At 37.5% G+C, this 19,311-nt stretch overlaps 4 protein-coding genes across 5 annotated transcripts in view; 1 reads left to right on the forward strand and 3 right to left on the reverse strand.

The window, feature by feature from the left end:
• rump (heterogeneous nuclear ribonucleoprotein rumpelstiltskin) overlaps positions 1 to 19,311 on the forward strand; it is a 163,143-nt gene that overhangs the window by 89,822 nt on the left and 54,010 nt on the right. The gene's annotated exons all lie outside the window — the stretch shown is intronic.
• On the reverse strand, positions 1,943 to 7,168 carry LOC108659983 (uncharacterized). 2 transcript variants are annotated; one of them, XM_089256388.1, is made up of 3 exons: positions 6,988 to 7,168; positions 6,583 to 6,923; positions 1,943 to 2,534 (listed from the first exon to the last, which is right to left on the reverse strand). In XM_089256388.1, exons 1-3 carry the CDS (start codon positions 7,123 to 7,125, stop codon positions 2,525 to 2,527), a joined length of 489 nt encoding a protein of 162 aa, XP_089112514.1. In that variant the 5' UTR covers positions 7,126 to 7,168; the 3' UTR covers positions 1,943 to 2,524. The 2 variants fall into 2 exon arrangements, with proteins under 2 accessions (XP_089112514.1, XP_017968671.2); XM_018113182.3 differs by lacking the exon at positions 1,943 to 2,534 and having other exon boundaries at positions 5,764 to 6,923.
• LOC108649165 (uncharacterized) lies at positions 7,982 to 8,797 on the reverse strand. The gene is made up of 2 exons (XM_018098180.3): positions 8,575 to 8,797; positions 7,982 to 8,497 (listed from the first exon to the last, which is right to left on the reverse strand). The coding sequence occupies exons 1-2, from the start codon at positions 8,761 to 8,763 to the stop codon at positions 7,982 to 7,984; spliced, it is 705 nt and encodes a 234-aa protein (XP_017953669.1). The 5' UTR covers positions 8,764 to 8,797.
• LOC108659972 (uncharacterized) lies at positions 9,262 to 10,046 on the reverse strand. Its single transcript, XM_018113171.3, has 2 exons — positions 9,863 to 10,046; positions 9,262 to 9,796 (listed from the first exon to the last, which is right to left on the reverse strand). The coding sequence occupies exons 1-2, from the start codon at positions 9,998 to 10,000 to the stop codon at positions 9,278 to 9,280; spliced, it is 657 nt and encodes a 218-aa protein (XP_017968660.3). The 5' UTR covers positions 10,001 to 10,046; the 3' UTR covers positions 9,262 to 9,277.

The following is a 19,311-nucleotide window of genomic DNA, read 5'->3' on the forward strand; positions in this document are numbered from 1 at the left end:
GCAAGTATATGCAGCAAATGCTGGCAAAAAGTTATGTGACAGCAATCGCAGCAGTTGGTCAAAGTAAAACTTTTGCACTTTAAATTTGAGTATATTTTCAGGGATTACTGCCAAAGTTTCTTGGGTATGCCAGTTCAGCCATAGGGGTATATGTGGGATAAACAAAGTATTCAAAGTATAGCTGAAGCACTGTATTGATATTTAAGTATAGTGAAAGGAGCGTATTATTTGAGTATACTATTATGTGGACTAGATGTTGGATCCGTTAACATATTATAGATTACATTTTAAGCTTCAACTGCTGGAAAATTGAAAAACCTTGGAAAAGTGCTAAGCAAAGCTACAAAGCTATTTTTATTTATTTTTTTCATATTTTATTTGCTGCTATTATAATTTATGGCTCTTCCACTGCTAGCTGTAAAAAAAAAGAGCAACTAAAGCAGATGCATGGATAGCATATATTTCATCTGAAAAGTACTTATAGCCTTATCATGATCAGCTCACATTTAGCATTTCAATCGGTCGAGCTGCACATCAAGAGCATATGTGCTCATATTTGCATAAGCCACGACCTCAAGACGTATGCCCCGATATATCCAAGTAGGTGGCAGGAGGCAGGAGGCAGGAGGCAGGAGGGGGAAGGCCGGGCAGCCAGGCAGTCAGGCAGGATGTGCAGCATCATGGTCATCATTACTCAACTTCTGGGCTATGTGGGGCGCTCAGTAAATAGCAGGCACTTTACGACCTGGGCCCAGGTTACTCGGTGGGCGTGGCCGTAAACAGCAACTGCTGCTACTGCTGATGCTGCTCCTCCTGCTGAAGCTGATGCTGATGCTGCTGATGCTGCTGCTGCTGCTGCTGCGGCACGTGCCGAGCATATTGAATGGTGCATTGAAGTGCAACATGCAGCATGCTGCATGCAGTGTGGAGCATGGGGTTTCGTCTCTTTTTAATGCTTTTGAAAAATGGTCAAAGTTGTTGCTGTTGCGCGTCGCTTTTGGCCAAGCTGACAGGGGCCAGCATTTACCTATATACATATGTACGTACGATTATATACATATATGTATGTATCTATATATCCATATAGGTATAGCTCTGACTCTGGCAAAAGATCACGCGCGCTGCTTAACCCAGTTTTTGAGTTTTTGGCTGCTGCACGTGAGTCCTTGCTAATCATTTGTCTTCCCTGGCTGCATTTCTCCAGTTGGCAGTGCTGCGAAGTTTCCATTACGCACTGACAACTGATTGCCGAGTTTATTATTGCTTCCGTTTGCTTATGAACAGCCAACGGATATGCCATTTCTTCTACCGTTGCCAAATGCTGGCAACAATTTATCAACTCGATTTTCTCCCCCTCTAACCGCCCCGCACACGAAAATACCCCATGGAATTACGAGTGATTTTCTTTTTTTATCTACTTATTATTTCTTTTTAGTTTATTTAACGGGCCACATTCATTTATTATCCTCGATGCTGGTTGTGCTCGAAAGCTATTCCAAAATGTCATTTTCTATGGCCTGATAATCACTTGAAGGAGTTGTGCACGAATATATTATAAAGTGAAGCTAGCAGATGAAGTTGCCATCGAAAATCTCAAAGTATTAGAAAACATTAAGTAATATCAATTCCAGAAGACTCCAAGGCCAGATTATATCTGCATTAACAGCGGAAATTCTAAACTAAATAATTAATTTAAATTTTATTTATTAGTTCCTAGTATTTAACATTAATATTATATTTAAAGTGCCATCATAGCTATAGGCTGCAGTCAGTAATCTCACACACTTAATCATTTGCTATCCCATTAAAATACGGATTACATCATGAAATCCTAAAGTACTTCGCTTCCACTTAAAAACCCTCATTATCTAATGCTTAATTTTACCGCATCTTCCATCCTTCGTAACCAATCCAATTCGCTAATGTTTGAACTACATATATGTATGTCAAGTACTTTGGGCTTCTTTGTCGCTTGAATAATCCGCATTGAACTTGACATAACTTCATGGGATGCGCCTGAATGGAGATGCATCAAGTCAGACAACGATTGCATTTAAAAAGCTGTAAAAGCTCTGCTCGGCTCTCTGCATGTGACAGCACTTAACACTGCCACGCCCACACGCACACACACGCACGCACACGCTCACACACGCACACATACGTAGAGTGGCAAAGTCAAACAGTCGGAGCCACAGCAATTGAAAGTCAGCTACAAAAATGCAATCACAGTTTGACACAATTTTACCGAAGCGCCACTTCAACACGTTGCAACTGCAATATCTTTACACAGAGCCTGCAGCAGCAGCAGCAGCAGCCAAACAAGCGAGCCATCGCACGAGCGACAACTCTGCAAACAACACAATGACAACTCTTTAACACTGTTAAGTTCGCGTCGCCGTCGGCGTCGGCGTCAGCGTCGACGCGTCGATTGATTGTCGCTTTGCTCTGTTACTTCGTGTCGCTGCTTGACATATAACTGTATAACAGTGGGTGTTGTAGTTATTATAAGAGCTTTGCACTCATCTCAGTTTAATCTCATATACATATGAAGTAAAAAGAAAATTTAATCAATATATATTAATTATTTTTATATGATTTGTTGTTTTATAAAAATTGTGTATCCTGTTATTAAATAGTCATATATTGCACTATATTCTGTATAATATATGTTAAGTTAGATGCATGTTAAAAAGTGATTAATTCATTAAATTACATTTTAATTTTAATTTAATTAAATATACACTCATGATGAAAAGAATAGGTACACCAAAATAATCTTAGAAAAATATATATTTAATATAAGATAAACAAATATATCCAGCTTAATATTATTTATAAGCACACACCGTTATAAAATATGCATGGAAATTTCCCATTCCCATCCACTTCAATTTGCAGAGTGTTCAAAGACCGTAGTGAGTTTTTATCTTAAAAGTGTTGTTGTTGCTATCGTTATCGTGGCTTTCATCGCCGCTGCGCGTGCTCGAGTGCATTTACACACACACACACACATTCATACACATAAAGACAAACAAAAGAAATACAAATACAAACATATGGCATTGCCGAATGCCACGCGCACACAGCGAGGACATTTTTGTTGTTTGATTGCGTTTTTATCTACGTCATTTCAGCAGCGCACCAGCATGTTTGGGCAGTGTGGCAACACTGGTCATGCGGCGACTGCAGCAGCTCGACTCTGGCGATATTTTACAGCGCCAACATTTTATTGCAAACATTGTGCAATTTCACTTTAAACGTCAATCGATTTTCATTTGATTTTACGACCATTTTCTTTCTACTCTTTTCCCATTTTGTTTTCCTTCTTGCCTTTGTATGTTGGGCAAGCTTTTGATTTTCTCAATTGCAATCACATTCACATTTTTATACCCTGTAGCAGCACATAAACCGTTCGCTCGTTAAGCGGCCACAGCGCACAGCATCAATGGTATCCAAAGGGTATATAAAGGCTAAAGAGAATTGATCCAAAGCAGTCTCTAGCAAGATAACTGTAAAGGAAACTTAAATATTATATATACAATCACTAAGGATCATCTGATAGTCGAACGGACTCTATTCAGTGCGAGAGCTCTATTCCTTAGTTGTTATTCCCGACATTTAACTTAACGCATATATTTTGTATCACAATCGTATTATCCCGCTCAATGTGTGAGTGTGTGTGTGTGGGTGTGAATTTAATTAACTTGACGTTTATCGAGGCAGACACTTTGCAATGCAAATTTCTTGATATGATTTTCTCAGATACTTAATTTGTCAACGCTTCGCTGATTTATGAATTCAAATCGATTCGATTCAATTTGCTGTCAAATGCGCGACTTTTACGTGGCATAAAGTCAACAATCGGCTATGGAAAATCGAAGTGAAAAAAAGATATTCAGGCAGAGAAAGCAAAAGAAATAGGCAGAAAAATAGTGCTAGAGTAAAAGAAAAACAGAAACGGCGAAAGAAGCAAACAGACAATCAGAGATGAGATGAAGCGAAAAATTAAATTTGCATTTGATAAATGATAGCCCCCGTTTAACAGAGCTTTCATATTCTCATTCATATTCTAGTTCTAAATATTTCATTCAAATGAAAATTTAGAAATTTTTATAAATTCCTATTCCACTTTTACTTTTAATATGCTCTCTCGATTGAGTTACATTGAGGTCAATTTTGCTTTGCACTAAATTAACCCCGAGCACGTTTACATGAGAAATGTATATCGATGAATTATAAAAATAATAAAAACCTAAAAACCTTCTTTAGCTTTCGGCCTGTGGGAGTTGAGGGAATACAATTTACCAATTTCTCAAGCCTGTCCCTAGGCCTACATCTAAACCCTACAGAATGTGCCACCACCACAAAGGTGTGCGCCGTGAAGCGTGCTATACATTTATTAAGGGAAATGTCAAAAGTAATTGAACCACGTAGGCAGAGCAGCGCAATCAAAACTCTGGTTAACTCTTCTGCTCTTTGGCGACCTCATGTGCTACATTAACTTTCGCTTTTTCTGTAGTTTGCTGTGTGGATCAAAGAGGCGGAGAGCACATGGAAGGGGGCGTGGTTGGGTCTAGCATGTTTGTGCCATTTTCGCAGAGTCATCGCATGATTTACGTCGAATCGGCTTTGGCCAAGTAATCATGTTGTTCACACACACACACACACACACACACACGCACACTCACACGAACGCCATTATGAAAAGCCAACAGAAAGGCAACTGGACACAATTATGGGGGCCAAGAGGGCTTTCAATTTCACTTGGCTAGCTTTGGGTAAACAGCTCCTGCCGCTGCTGCTGCTCTGCTGCTGTGAAGCATGCAACAACCGCAAGCATCACGCAAACGCATCAAATCAATGAAAGTGGCCACTGCGCCACGATTTGCACTTCATTGACTTCAATCTATGGACGAGCGAAGCCACAGACGGTCCAGGTCCGTTCTTCAGCTCAATAGCTGCCCCGAAAAGTCAATGAAGTTCAAGCAGAAGCTGAAGCCAGAACTGCAGCTGAAGCTGAAGCTGAAGCTGAAACTCAAGCCAAGGGCGCTGCTTAAAGCATTTCCAGTCTATTCGCTTTATTTTGTAGCCGTCAGTTTATAAAAATGAAAATTGCAAAGGAAACAAAAAAGTAAGGGAACATTTTTCATGATGTTTTACAATGCCCTACAAATTTCTGAAGTGAGGGTTTGTACATTTGGAAATAGTAGATAAATCAAATAGATAATCATAGATTGCTAAGAAGAATACTACTAATCTATATATATTCAGATTACTTACCAAGATTTTTAATGAGCTACTTTAAATGCTTTATAGATTATTCGAAACGAACTTGCATCATCATATTTAGTAAATTATATGATTGCCGATTACAGGAGATCTTTTAGCCAGGCACCTTCAACTTACCACTAGTACTCTTCGTAACTCGCTATAAAATTGCACTCATATGAGCTTGTTGAGGCACAGCCCTCAAAATTGAACCATTGAACCCAGAAAATAGTACATATACTACATATTGATTTAATCTGAATACAAATCGCTTATCAGCAAAAAACAAGAAACGAAAATTGAGACAGAAATTGAAAAAAAAAGCATGAGTATCAACAAACGGCTTATATAACTATGCATGATAAACTTTTCATAGAAGCATAGTATATTTCCATAAACTTGAGGAAACTGCTTTTAAGAGATATAAACAAATTTGGTATAGTATATAGTAAGAGAGCTCTAATTATTTTATTTTGTAAACAAAATAATGGTACAGTTATTCATGATATTTTCATTTACAAAAACGCAATAAACCGCGTTGCGAAAATATTGAAGAAATAACGCCATTAAACTAATATAATATAGTTAAAGTACTAAATACCCGTACCTCCACTACTATTACTACTACTACTATTACTTCAGCTGTGAGCAACGGTGCTTAGAGCATAAGTAATAGTAGTAGTAGTAGCAGCAGTGCAAGTCTTTAGTACTTTTTGCTATAGTATCTTTATAGTAGGTAACTATGTAAAAATAATCACATGGATTAGTAGTAATAGTAGTAAAATAGTAGTAGTAGTAGTAGTAGTAGTAGTAGTAGTAAAATAGTAGTAGTAGTAGTAGTAAAATAGTAGTAGTAGTAGCAGTAGTAGTAAAATAGTAGTAGTAGTAGTAGTAGTAGTAAAAAAGTAGTAGTAGTAGTAAAATAGTAGTAGTAGTAAAAAAGTAGTAGTAGTAGTAAAATAGTAGTAGTAATAACTAATCTGTACTTGTTGAACAACTACAATCTCAGCTAATACTATGACTTTTGCTCTCTCTTAATGCTACTACTAGTAGTAGTAGTAGTAACAGCAGCTATAGTACTCACAAAATAACTAATATCGTAGTACCTACAGTAGTTACACCCTAAACTAAACGCGATAATTTCATTTGCACAAGTTCAATAGAGAAATCAATAAAAATATTGTTATAATATTTGTTGCCAAACGATTTGCAGCACTGCATTGATCCGGCGATTGCTCTGTCCAGATTATCTGTGAGCCGATGCCCATTCGATCGGCCTCCGCTTGAAGAATATCTATTAGACTTTGATCTAACCTTCGCTGACGCGTCAACAGTTTGAAGAGCGGAAAAGGCGAGATGCTCGAGTAGCCGCAGAGTACGGTCATCAGTTGAGGATCGCTATAGACAACCTTATAGGTGACTGTGACGTTCATTTTGACAGTTTTATAATGCAACTGAAATATGCTGGTCTTGGTGAAATTATTCCATGGAAATGAAACCGTTTCCTTGACAGCATGAATTTCGCCATGGATTGTGCTAATGTACTCCAGCCTCAGCTTGAGTTTTCCATCTGCAGTTGGCGGCACCGAAACATTCAGGCACTTCATAATATCCATGTTAGGTATGCGAGCTGCCTCATACCAATAGCCCGACATCTAAGAGGGGGGATAGAAGTGCTCGGTCGGTATTGTATATAGCAATGTAAAGCTTTCCACTTACAGCAGTTAGATTAAGTGGCTGTTCCCGAGCATCTCGACTGCACGAGAAGCGTCTCAGACTCGTAAGCTTGTGTAGATATTGAGCACAGCTCGTCGAAACGAGCACCAGAAAGAGCACCACAAATTGCTGGACTGCCATGCCAGAGTCATCTGTGCTCTACAGCATCCGCCAAGCAACTAATTCACATTATAATGCGAATGCCGTGCTTATCAGACAATTGCTATGCGTATATAAATGTAATCTATACTTTTTAAAAACACTCAGAGAGAGAGAGAGAGAGAAAGAGACAAAGGCTAAGAGCAGAAATCATTGAGGTAGATAGAGAGAGAGAGTGAAAAACTAAGAGAGTCAGTTGTCGTTCACTAAATGACAACTGACTGAGTCACATGCATGATATGAATACTACAAATTGAATTTTTATATGTACATACATGCTCTATAAACATGGGTATCTTATCGTGTGGCAAAAAAAGAAATTTGTACTGTCAGTATTAGAATGCAATTAAAATCTGTTTTATGACTTTCAAGATAAACCTTGCTTAAACAAAACACCTACCTAAGCCAATACTTGATCTATATTTGACACAACTAATGAAAGCTATTTCTTAAAGATTAAACTATTTAAGAAACTTAACTTGCTATCTTTATGATTGGCGAGCTCATAAATAGCTGCATGTGGAACTTATGATATTTAGTTCTTATCATGAAAACAAAAAGACTTATATAAGGAAAACTTTTTTCCTCAATTCATATAAACATACAATGTTATAAGAACTGCATTTGACATCACTCTGTGCTCTACACATAATGTAATATATATAATACCTTAGATAACATATATAATTATTTATATAAAAATATATAAATATTATTATTTTATATATTATTAATAATAATACACACACACACTGTGAAATTACGACTTATCACAAACTACAATAATAACAAAATATTACTTAGAAGCATTTTCTGGCACTATAACGATAAACACACCCTAGTTACCTAGAGTTCTAATGATAGCCAAGGCGAATACGGTTAGGATTGCCATTTCTGGGCGAACTGCAGCATTGCAGCGATCTGGCGATTGCTCCGTCCAAATAATATCATCGGCATAGCCACTAGCGTGCACCAGATTATTAATTAAAACCATCTGGTATTTAGGGATCTCGGGCTGGCGTGCGAATACTTTGACGATTGGCAATGACGCAGAGGCCGCATAACCGCAGAGTACGACCAGGTGTTTAGGATCAGAGAACTGTATTTTATAGGAGAGCGATAAGTTCATTAATGGGGACTCATATTTGACTTGAAAAACACCATTCGAAGTTTTGTCATCCCAGGGAAATGACAGAGTCTCCTTAACGATCCATGGCTTTTTGGGATTAATCGTCTCGATATACTCCAATTGAAGGTTCAATTCCGTATCTGCAGTCGGCGGCACAGAGACATTCAAACACTTCATAATATCCATATTCGGAGCGCGAACAATCTCGTACCAATAGCCCGACATCTGTGCAAAGGAAATCAGGTTAGTATCAACTCCCAGAGGAGCATGCTTTCAACAGTGCCTGCCAAAAGTCAACTTACAGCTGCTAGATCAATTGGGTCTCGATGCATTTCTGTCACGCAACTCACATTCGCCGGCAGTTCGGGAAAGTTTGGTAGCTGCGAATGCACACATTGCGTCCAACTCAGTGCCAAGAGCAACAGGCCAATTATATTCGTTTCCATACCAAAGTTCTGCACACTTCCGAATCGGACTAACGACTGACTCATGTGACGGCCAATTGATATAACTTGGCTTATCAAATAGCAGCCCAGACCCCAGATATGTCGAAAAATATAGTTGAGATTATGTTATCGATCTATTATCTATATTTAGACTTTTATTGGGTTCTTGTAAAGGTGAATAATCCCATATCATGATGTGTTTCTTTTTTGCTCGCCCACGAAGTAAAACGAGCTTATTGGGTCTGTGAACTGCCAAAACCAATAACTGGATCACTGTTGGCCTCTTCCATATGCGGATCAACAGTTGTATATATATCGTCGAACATAAATTTTTACCATGGTTGACCGTAATTTTCAGCTAGGAATATGTCGTAGTTATATTACTTTTAAGTCAGTTTTTGGCGAGTATTATGCAGTCAGAAGGTGCCATAACTTGATTTGCGTTTTTAAATAGTTAAGATTAGTTAATATATAAGATCTTATCTACATGCATTGCTAAACAGAAATCTTTTGTTTCCTGCCAATTAAAAAGTCAAAGCATGCAAGATTTCATATGCTATCAAGTTGTGTATTGATTTAAGAGTGCAAATGCAATAGTAAGCGTTAGAATAATTCTTGGGCTGACATTTATGCAGATTGCTCTATCACAGTTAGAATTATCCAGCCACATAAAGCCCCGTTTCAGTGGAGTTTTCTCCAGTTGCTGATTTACTAAATCCTTGATTTTGGAGTCCATTGTTTTGTTACGCGAAAACATTTTTACCATGACGGAGGGTGTGATTGGTGAAATGCCACAAACCAAGGATAAATTTAAGTAATCGTTATAGACTACCACATAACGCAAAAATGTTTTCATATCGCGCATCTGATATGTCGTCTGAAATATGCTGTTATTGGTGAGAGCGTCCATGGGAAATGTAGCTGTGTCCTCGGCCCTTTTAACCTTGCGACCAATGTGGCTTACGTAGGACAACTTTATTTTCAGTTCTCGGCTCGCACTCTCCGGAAACTCCACCGTCAAGCAGTTTACGGCACTTGACTTGGGGAAACGGGCCACCTCATGCCATATGCCCTTAAGCTGTAAAACAATTTGCATCGAATCAATCTATATACCTATATCTATATTGACTTGATATCAACCTACTAGCTTCAAATCCAGCGGCATGCCCCTGGGATTACTTCGGCAATCCAATATAAATTCATTAAGACACAAGAGCCTCGCTGAAACGCTATCCAACCAAAGCAGCATCGGGAACAGCAATAGAAATATTTTGGCCTCCATTCGGCTCTACAAAGACCTCAATGTCCCTCAATGTTGAGTGTCAGATATACTTTTAATATAGTTGAAGCTCTTAACTCTTAAAATCTTGTTTACTTTGTTATTATTTCTCTATTCCTTGGAAATCACCTTTACTATTAAGTTCCACTATTCCTCGATTAAATCCGATTGATAATCGCACTGCTACATTTAATTATATGATTCAATAATCGATTAATAAATAGTTTTTGCCATCACTATTAGTAACTCTTTGGAATATGTCTAAATTTGCTGTTTCATTTACTTTTCTCAATACTTTAACAGCTTAAATCTTTACTCTTACCCAAAACCAAAAGAATTATGCATTTTGTGTGCCGAGCTCGCTTCTTAAATATGCAGCTGCAGCAAAAAGCCAGCAACTTCTAGCATACCAAAAAAAAATAAATATAAAAAAAGATCGAGCTAAAAAAATGATACTGAATAAAGCAGGCAGCGCAAACATGCGAAACTATTAAAAACATGTCTTTGTCCTTTGGCTTTGGCTGCGTATAATGAAATTCCATTGCCCCGTGTCCCTTGTCCTCCCCCCCGAAACTCCAGAGCTCCCCAGTATCAATCTAGGTGAAATATTAACAAGCCAGTCGCAGTCTGAAGTTGCTGGATAGAAGGCCGATGTCGTCCCCGACGACAGCTCATAAAAATTCCTAGCTACAAAGAGCCTGCTCCCGCGACACATCCCTATCCCGCTCTCACTCTCTCTCTCTCACTCTCTCTCTCTCTGTCTCTCTTTGCTGCTCTTCCGTGAAATGGAATGAAAGGAGACTGTGAGCTCTGGTTAAAGCGCCAACAGACGCTGAAACAATAGACTTGAGTTAACTTAAATTGATTTCCAGACGCGACAGCGTTTAGGAAAAACCAGCCAGCCACGCCCACCCAGCCCATGCCGCAATACGCAGACGTTGCACTAAGTGGAAGTGGGAGAGGGAGAGGCAGACGGCAGAGTAAGTGCAAGTAGCCTCTGCACCTTGATTGCAAGTTATTTGAAATTTAGCGAATAATTTGATAGAAGAGAGACGAGTACATACCCTGTAAATAGATCGAATATTAAAGAAAGGAATATATATTTAATTGAATTACGAATAAAGAGGAAATATACATAAGAATAACTAATTCAGTAGTTGATACATATGTATAAGATAAGTAAATTCCAACATATTTTTAAAAGAATTCCTCTTGAGCAGCGCTTGACATTATAATATATTCCATACGTAGATCAAAAAGACATATACATATACATATGTATATATTAATAAAATTTCATTTCCTTTAGCATTCTCAAACCCTACGTTTACAGGGTATTTTGAAAGTCAGCAGCCAGGCAGCACAAGCTCTCTGTCAGCGCCTTTTATAACGTTGCACTTGAAAATCTTGAGATTGCAGCAGAAATTTTTGTTGCAATTTGTTGGCGCATTGTTTGGCAACATCTTGGCCCGAACAGCTGGGAAAGGAGCAAGCGACTCCAGTATTTTGACTAAACTTGCTTGGAGTTGCAGTTGCTCAATTTTGGTTGCTGGATTCTCGCACTTTTATTTCTCTATTGCATATTGAAATCGTCGCTTTATTTATGCCACTCAATGAAAGCTCTACGAGAAATGGGACAGTCTGAAGTGTAAATGGTGATTCCTCTCGCTTGCTCACATCGAGTCCATTGACAGCTCTGGCAGCTGACAGTTGGCCAATCAATGTACCTTAATTTGATTGTCTAGGAGTAACAGTTAAGCCATCAAAAATCAATGCGTATCATAATCAAAGTTAATATCCATATAAGCTGAATAGTTGTGCGTATGTTGTATAATATTTGGCGAATTTCTTTAACAGGTGAACAACAAAACAGACAAATTTATATGCACATTCGTTTACCTAAAACTTCTAATATGCTACTTAGTAATAGTAATTAATTAAAAATTTCTACATTTATCCATGCTAGTCAGGAATCTAGATTTTAAGCGAATGATCAGAGACAATGCAATACACATAGTAATTATTTTTAATAAAATTCAAACCCTTGCTGTCAATTTCTCGGTTTATCAGGCTTTAAATCCAGCCCAGAATTCCAGAAACTTAGCCAGGGCTTAAAGCACTTTTTGCATCGTTTGCGCTTTCGCAGTTATTAAAAGCTGCTCGAAATGATCGCTGATTGTTTAACTTTCACCTTGTCGCACGGCAAAGAGCACAATTTATAAGGCGCTCGTCGCCTGCAACAATGGAACTGCAACAATTCGCTGGAATCGGGTTGGGGCGAGAACTGGGGGGTCTGCACTTGAAGTTGTTTCGCACCGGCTGGCCGTGGAACTGAGGGCAAGCGCAAACTTTTTAAGTGAATTTTTGATTAGATCTGGGCAAAGTTTTTGTCGCCAGCGACAACAAACGGCATCGGATGCATTCCGCCAGAGTTGCCAACGTTGCTCAACGCACAGCTAGCCGAGCTAGTTGTGCCCTTTTGTAATTTGCGCAAAAGTCTATTTATTTGCGCAAACGATAATAATAAAATATGCACTGCAGATAGTGCCTAGTAGAGCATAAAGTTGACTGCCACACGTCCGGACATCGGACTGGAGTCCACAATTACGAGGCTCAGACTGAGAGAGGCTCAGACACTGTACCTGTTTCTAGCCAAAACTTTTCGCAAACAGTTCACAGTCTCTCGCTCTCGCTCTCTCCTTCTCTCTCTCTCTATCTCTCTCTCTCGCTCACTCTCAATTTAAGTTAAAGTTTCTGTGCGAAAGTTAATAAAATTATTTGCCACAGACGTTGATAAATATGACACAGAAGTCCTTCGCAATGGCAAATAAATACCAGTGCAATACAAAATGGCGTCTGCTGCAGCTAACGGTGTAAACAATATGGCGGCAGCGCACTGATACTTTGGCAAATTATTTACTCAAGTTTTATTGCATTCTCCTACAGCATTTGCTGGTCGCTTAAAGTCAAGGAAAAATATAAAATTATTTATGGAAATATCGAATCTATTTAAAGGTTCGAAAAGATATCAAATTCGTAATGAAGAATTCACTTGGGGAAAGACGAGTGCTGCAAGAGCTGACTTGAGTATTTCAGTGTTTTAATAAGTATTTATGTAGCTGAGATCAGTTGATTAAAAAATATAAATATATATATATGAAAAGTTCTATTAAATTAAGTGTTGATAATAAGAGAAGAATTGTAGAATATACCAGAAATAGTTATATACATATTTATATATTTATATATATATTTATATATATTTATATATTTATTTCCGCATTAATATTTTAATTGAAAATACGATTATACTATTCTCTACAATTACTCATGATATGAAGTAATTTTTAAGAATGAGTCTGAAATATTAGCTTATCAATAAAATGCTCATTAAGTTTAAAAAAAATACATATACTTTCAAATAATTATACATTGATTTGAAATTATTAAATTTTATTTTGTAAATTTTTTTAATAACTACATCTATAATTCACTATATGCATATAGAAGCTTTACAAACATATCTAAACACGCTTTATGAAGACACATTCTCAAAAATTTATCTCTCACATGCACTCCGATTCGATGTGCTCAAAACTTATTTCACGCAAATCAAGTCACATTTGAAGAAACATTTGCTATACCTCGCGACCCCTGACATTTTGCGACCCCCACATCTGAGTGCAACTGCTAACCACACTTAAATAAATAAACAGAATTCGCTATTAAGGCAAAGTGAAGAACGAGAGTTGCGAATGGCACCCCTATACCATCCACAACTGAAGGGTGTTTGCTTAGCTCTTTTCTGTATTTTGTATTTGCTTCGTTTTTCTTTTTCTTTTTTTTTACCAGATGCATTCGATGTGCGTAGTTATTATTCATTGTCGTGCTCGAACAAATATCAAATAAAGTTTTTTGCTTCTGGGTGGATTTCTATGTTTCTTCATATAAACACATATATATGTATATATCTGTTGTATATATGTGCATGCTCTTCTTGATACTTTTTGCACATATGAGCGGGGCGTGTTTTTTTATTTTTTTATTGCCAATCGCTTCATGAGATTTTGCTTTATATTTTAATCGAAGCATTTGTTGCGTGAAATTGTCCTTGAGTTTGCAATATGTTCGAATTTAAAGCGAAAACTTCGATTGGATTCTGGAACTTTCTTAATGCACAAGAGCTGTGCGTGCCAGTCATTAGCTAGTCATTAATCATAATTAATTACAAAAAGAAACTCAGTGACAAAATACGAGTAAATATGCAAAGTACTGAAAGCTCTAAAGGGTTCGAAATTCCGTAATGTTCGATCGATTTGCTGGCTGAGCAAAGTCTTTTGCCCCAAAAAAAAAACAGTTGACAATAAATCTCAATTTTGGGCAAATTAGGCGACGATATGGCCAACAACAACAAGGCAGCAGGTCTGCAAAGATGAAGATGAAGCTAACTGATATACGATATAGCTGCTCAACCACCTACGCCCTGACAGGTAAGGGCTAACCTGTGCGGGGACTGCCGCAGGCGGAAGGAGGGAGGGGCCAGCTCTTGACTGGCATGTCAGCCACATATCAAGTGCAGCCATAACTCAACTCTGCAGCCACAAAGCTGGCCATTCCGAGGCGCGCTCCGCACTGACATTTGCTCAATTTATCGTTATTTCTCTTTGCTGGGCAGCAAAAAAGGCCAAAAAACGGAACGAAAAGGAAAACAACAAAAAATCAATTTTTGCCTATGATAAAACTTGAAACGAATTGCTCTACGAGTCACAAGGAAAGAAAAAAGAAATTATTAAATGGCTCCTACACTCTAGCGGACCTGCTTAGTATACTCTCTTTATGAGATAATGGAGCAAAATTAGAAGAGCTGCAGCCAAGTCGTTTACTATATATATAAATAATTGGAGAACAAAGGAAATTGATCTACGAAACTTATGCAAACTCACATATCTATAGACATTTATATCTAAAAAAACAAGTAAGAAAGCTCTAGTCGAGACTGCTCGACTACGAGATCCCCTGAACCCTACAAGCAACTGATATTTCAAAAATAATTAGCAAACACACACGCACACACACACGCATACAAACAAACACACGTACACACATACACATGCATACAAACAGACGCATACACACACACTCACACATACAGGCGATTGCGCTTTGGTTGCGCTGCAGCGTTGGCAATATAATGAGAACTTATTTGTTGAATAATTTAATTTCTAGACGTACGATCGTAATGAAACTTTCAGAACGTAATCATAATGTTAAAATGTATGTGTATACCGAAGCACAAGTCTCTAGTATTTGATATACGACTTTTACAAAGATGAGGGTGAGGGGATGGACTTAGGGGCGGGGGGTAAATTTTAACAAAAACCGAAATTGTATAAAATTCATCTTAATATACATTTTAAATTTGGAGACTCTAGCTTGAAAGATGTAGGAGATATAATTATTTAAGTGATCTTCGATAAGGTTTTTTATCGATAAAAAAGTATCGGAATGAGTTATCGTTTTTTAGTGATAAACTCGATCTGCGCGTGATATATACGGACATTTTAAAAAAAAGTTGAAGTCTCTAGCTCTTATATCTTCTGAAATCGACGCGTTCATACATACGGACGGACGGACGGACGGACGGACGGACGGACGGACGGACGGACGGACGGACAGACAGACAGACGGACAGGGCCAAATCGACTCAGCTTGTCGTCCTGATCAAGAATATATATACTTTGTGGGGTCTGCCACGCCTCCTTCTGCCTGTTACATACTTTTAACAAAACCATTATACCCTGATTTCCCATTTTCAATGGGTTCAGGGTATAATAAAGGAAATATTCTGAGCTAAATTAGGTAAAAGAGATATACTTTTGCATATACATATATTAATACATATATGAATTGAGCTTTGAATTAAATTTTTTAATTTAATGAATTATTAAAGCTAAGACTTTTACCTTGTAATTCCATTTTAACTTAAATTAAATTCAACTATAACTTTCATAAGACTTCTTCATATTAGTAATTGAAATAATTTCCCCGCTTGCAACAAACAGCATCTCTGAATCGATATACCCCTTGTGGGTGTATGAAAAATTGTACTTGGAATCTGGCAAATCGAACTGTTCCCGTTTGCAGAGCTGTTGAGGCATTTAAGTGATTTATGCCTTGGAAACTGTTTTTGAAATGTGGCTCAGATGGCCAAAGCCAATACTAGAGCCTAGGCCATGCTCATGAGTTTCGAATTGGTCTCGACTTTCAGCATCGAAGTCGTCGTCACCGTCGCCGTCAACGGAGCTGGCCAAAAGTCAAGAGAGCGCCAAACGCAAAACTGTCCAAGTATACAAATTGGCCGGGCATGAGTTATTGATGATGCAGGCCATGAAATGAACGACCGCTGGGAGTTTCCACGCCGCCAGCCCCTCTTCCCACATATTTGTATATACATACATATATATGGCTAACTGACTGGGAGACTAGCAGCAGCCCCGTAACAAATGCCTGAACATTTCACTGAAATGTACCAAAGAATACTTCACGTAGACCCCCAGAAATGAGTGCGCCAGACCCAAGTAACTTGGCTAATTGCAAAAAGTTTCGTTCAAAGAGCATTTGGATGAGGTTTTCATTTGCCCAACAAGATGAGCTCCAATCCCACTCTAATGAAAGCAAAATGTTTGGACATCGAGAGCATTTTCAAATTCCTCTATCTCTGATTTACGACCAATCAAAGAGCGAAGCTCTCCCACTAACTCAGCTGCCAGAAGAGAGTACTTGGTTAGCTAAGTGAATAGCATGATGTCAGTAGCTTGAAGCAGGCGGTATAAGCAGATATAGCTACTATGAGAGCTATCCAAAATTCTACACTCATGAAAGCGTCAAGGCTTAGGGGAATTCCTTATAATTAGTTTAGTTTGGCTTACTCTAGTTAGGCTACATTATATTTTTAATGAGAATATAATTCTTAGTTTGTAGCATTTTCTTCACTATGGCAAACCTTTTTCCATAATTGACCTAATTAAAAGGTATTAAGACATACAAACCATATTATATATGTATATATATATGAATAGTCGACGTACTAAACCACATTCCGGCAAACGCATGAAATATGCAAAGCACCCAACAGAGCCACTGCCAGCCCAGATACCACCAGATCATAACTCATGTCAGGCATAACAAAACGAATATATATACAATATATACCTATACGAATATGTATGTCTGTATAATACCGGCTCTTATCAGAGCGGCCAAATCGTGTAATTTAATGTTGTGCTAATTTCAGCCAAGCCGATGTCATTCCAGGTGAAAGTCGTGACATTTTTGTGGTCAGCCCCAGCCAAGCCTGGCCAACCACCCTGAGAGACAGACGGTGTGGCTCATTTCTTGCTCATTTCCGTCAAGTGTTGGCCAAGAAACACGAACTATTTACAAATGACCAGACATTTAAGCAAAATGCTTCCGGCCTGGTCAAGCTAAATGCCTGAAAATTATGCTGCCTCAACATGAAATGGCACAAAGGAGAGAGCTAAAGCCAAAACAACTTGGCCAAGTCGAAGCCCAAATGCTCTATTCGAGTTATTTAATGAAGAGCATTAATGGAGTAAAAAAAAAAAATTATAACTTAAGGCGGCATAAAATCTTAATTAAATTTAGAATATTTTTTTTTTAATGAGAGAAAATTTTGAAGACTCTCTATCTTTAATGTATTTCTTTTTAACAGATGATACCATGATTTCTCAGCATAATCAAATTTAATTATAATTTTTTGTATTATTAACAATCACAAATCTTAATGATTAATGGAGTAGTAAAAGTTTATAATCTAACCTAAGCAAATATGCAAGATCTCTAGTTTCAAATTCGATGATTATTCAATTAAAATTTATTTAGTTAAGAACTAGCACGCCGCATGATATAGTCGCAATGCCCAGTCGCTCGCTAGTTCGAAGCAACTGTGAGTTATGTAAACATACAGGATATGCATGGCAGGCTACGACTGCGACTCCGACTCCGACTCCGAGCAGGAGCACGCGCTGGTGTCACCGTGTCAATTGGCCTGAACTGGCTTCTGTTGTCATTGTTGTTGTTGTTGTTTGGTCATAGTTGTTGTTGGTGTTGTTGGCCCGACCCAAAGTTGGCTGGCTCTTAATTAAGTTACAGCCGCAAGTAGCCGTCGGTCGGGGACTGGACGATTCAATTTCACAAATATCCGTGCAAGGCGACACCAGCAATCAGCGGGCGACGCGTCGCCTCGACATAACCAAACAAATGTTAAATGCTAAAATAAGTTCATAAATTGTCGCCACGGCGCACCCAATGCGCATCCCGCCCACCCCTTCGGCTCCCCTGCCCTGCCCTGCTGAAAGTGGCGTTAAAAGCCAAAATGAATGGTCAATATATGAGGCATAAATAATTTTTAGGGGTTGTATTTGCGTGTTTGACCAACATTTCCCGTTGCTCTGTTTACTTTCAATTAACCAAAACTGACCAAGCTCCTGGTCGGGGCACTAGACGACCATTCACATATGGATATGTGATGTGTATTGGTTATGAGCAGAGCCTAATGTGAAACTTGCTAATTGAGTGCCGCTTGTCACATGAGACGGCAAATAGAATATGATTTGAATGGTAAATAAATGTAGCCGGATAATATCTCTCTAAGAATTAAATACATTTCATAATTGCCTGGGCATTGGGAAGAAAATTTGTTTGATTTTATTTTTATTTTTAATATCACAATTTATTGTGAATAGTAGTAAAATTATATTTTAAAAATATTTAATTTTTGATTTAGTTGTTAAATGTAATTTATGTTTTATTTTATTTTAAATATCATATTTTATTGTGAATATTTTTAAAATATTTTATTTATCATTTAGTTTACACAAAAGCTGCAGCCGCATTAAAAGAATAAATAAAAAAAAAATAGTAAAAAGAAAACAATTAATATTTTTTTAAATAAATTTAAATTGAAAGAAATTCAATTTATTTATTTAAGGGAATATAACAATCATCAAAATAAAATCAGCAAGAGAAAAACAATTAATTAAATAACTACTAACATTATTATTATTAATATTCTTTAGTTCAAAATACCTTAAACAGTTAATTAATTAATTTTTAATTGATTTTTAATGAAACTCAATTTATTAATTTAAACGAATAGATCAAAATTAAAGAATAATATCTGTCATATTAATTTAATTAATTAAGTAATTATTAACAAATTTTTCAATATTCTATAGTTTAGAATCCTATAAATATATACAGTTTTCCAAATATATTATTTTTTTTTTGTTTAT

The sequence above is a fragment of the Drosophila navojoa genome, chromosome 2 (assembly GCF_054131105.1).
Source record: "Drosophila navojoa isolate 15081-1374.11 chromosome 2, UAZ_NAV_1.0, whole genome shotgun sequence".
In the NCBI taxonomy this organism is placed as follows: Eukaryota; Metazoa; Arthropoda; class Insecta; order Diptera; family Drosophilidae; genus Drosophila; species Drosophila navojoa.

Bases quoted from the DNA above. Each gene is read 5' to 3' on its own strand.
- LOC108659983 (XM_018113182.3), bottom strand. From the start codon at position 7,125: ATGGCAGTCCAGCAATTTGTGGTGCTCTTTCTGGTGCTCGTTTCGACG. The intron at 6,924-6,987 runs GTAAGTGGAAAG...CCCCCCTCTTAG, and splicing joins AGCCACTTAATCTAACTGCT to ATGTCGGGCTATTGGTATGA.
- LOC108649165 (XM_018098180.3), bottom strand. From the start codon at position 8,763: ATGAGTCAGTCGTTAGTCCGATTCGGAAGTGTGCAGAACTTTGGTATG. The intron at 8,498-8,574 runs GTAAGTTGACTT...TCCTTTGCACAG, and splicing joins ACCCAATTGATCTAGCAGCT to ATGTCGGGCTATTGGTACGA.
- LOC108659972 (XM_018113171.3), bottom strand. From the start codon at position 10,000: ATGGAGGCCAAAATATTTCTATTGCTGTTCCCGATGCTGCTTTGGTTG. The intron at 9,797-9,862 runs GTAGGTTGATAT...ATTGTTTTACAG, and splicing joins TGCCGCTGGATTTGAAGCTA to CTTAAGGGCATATGGCATGA.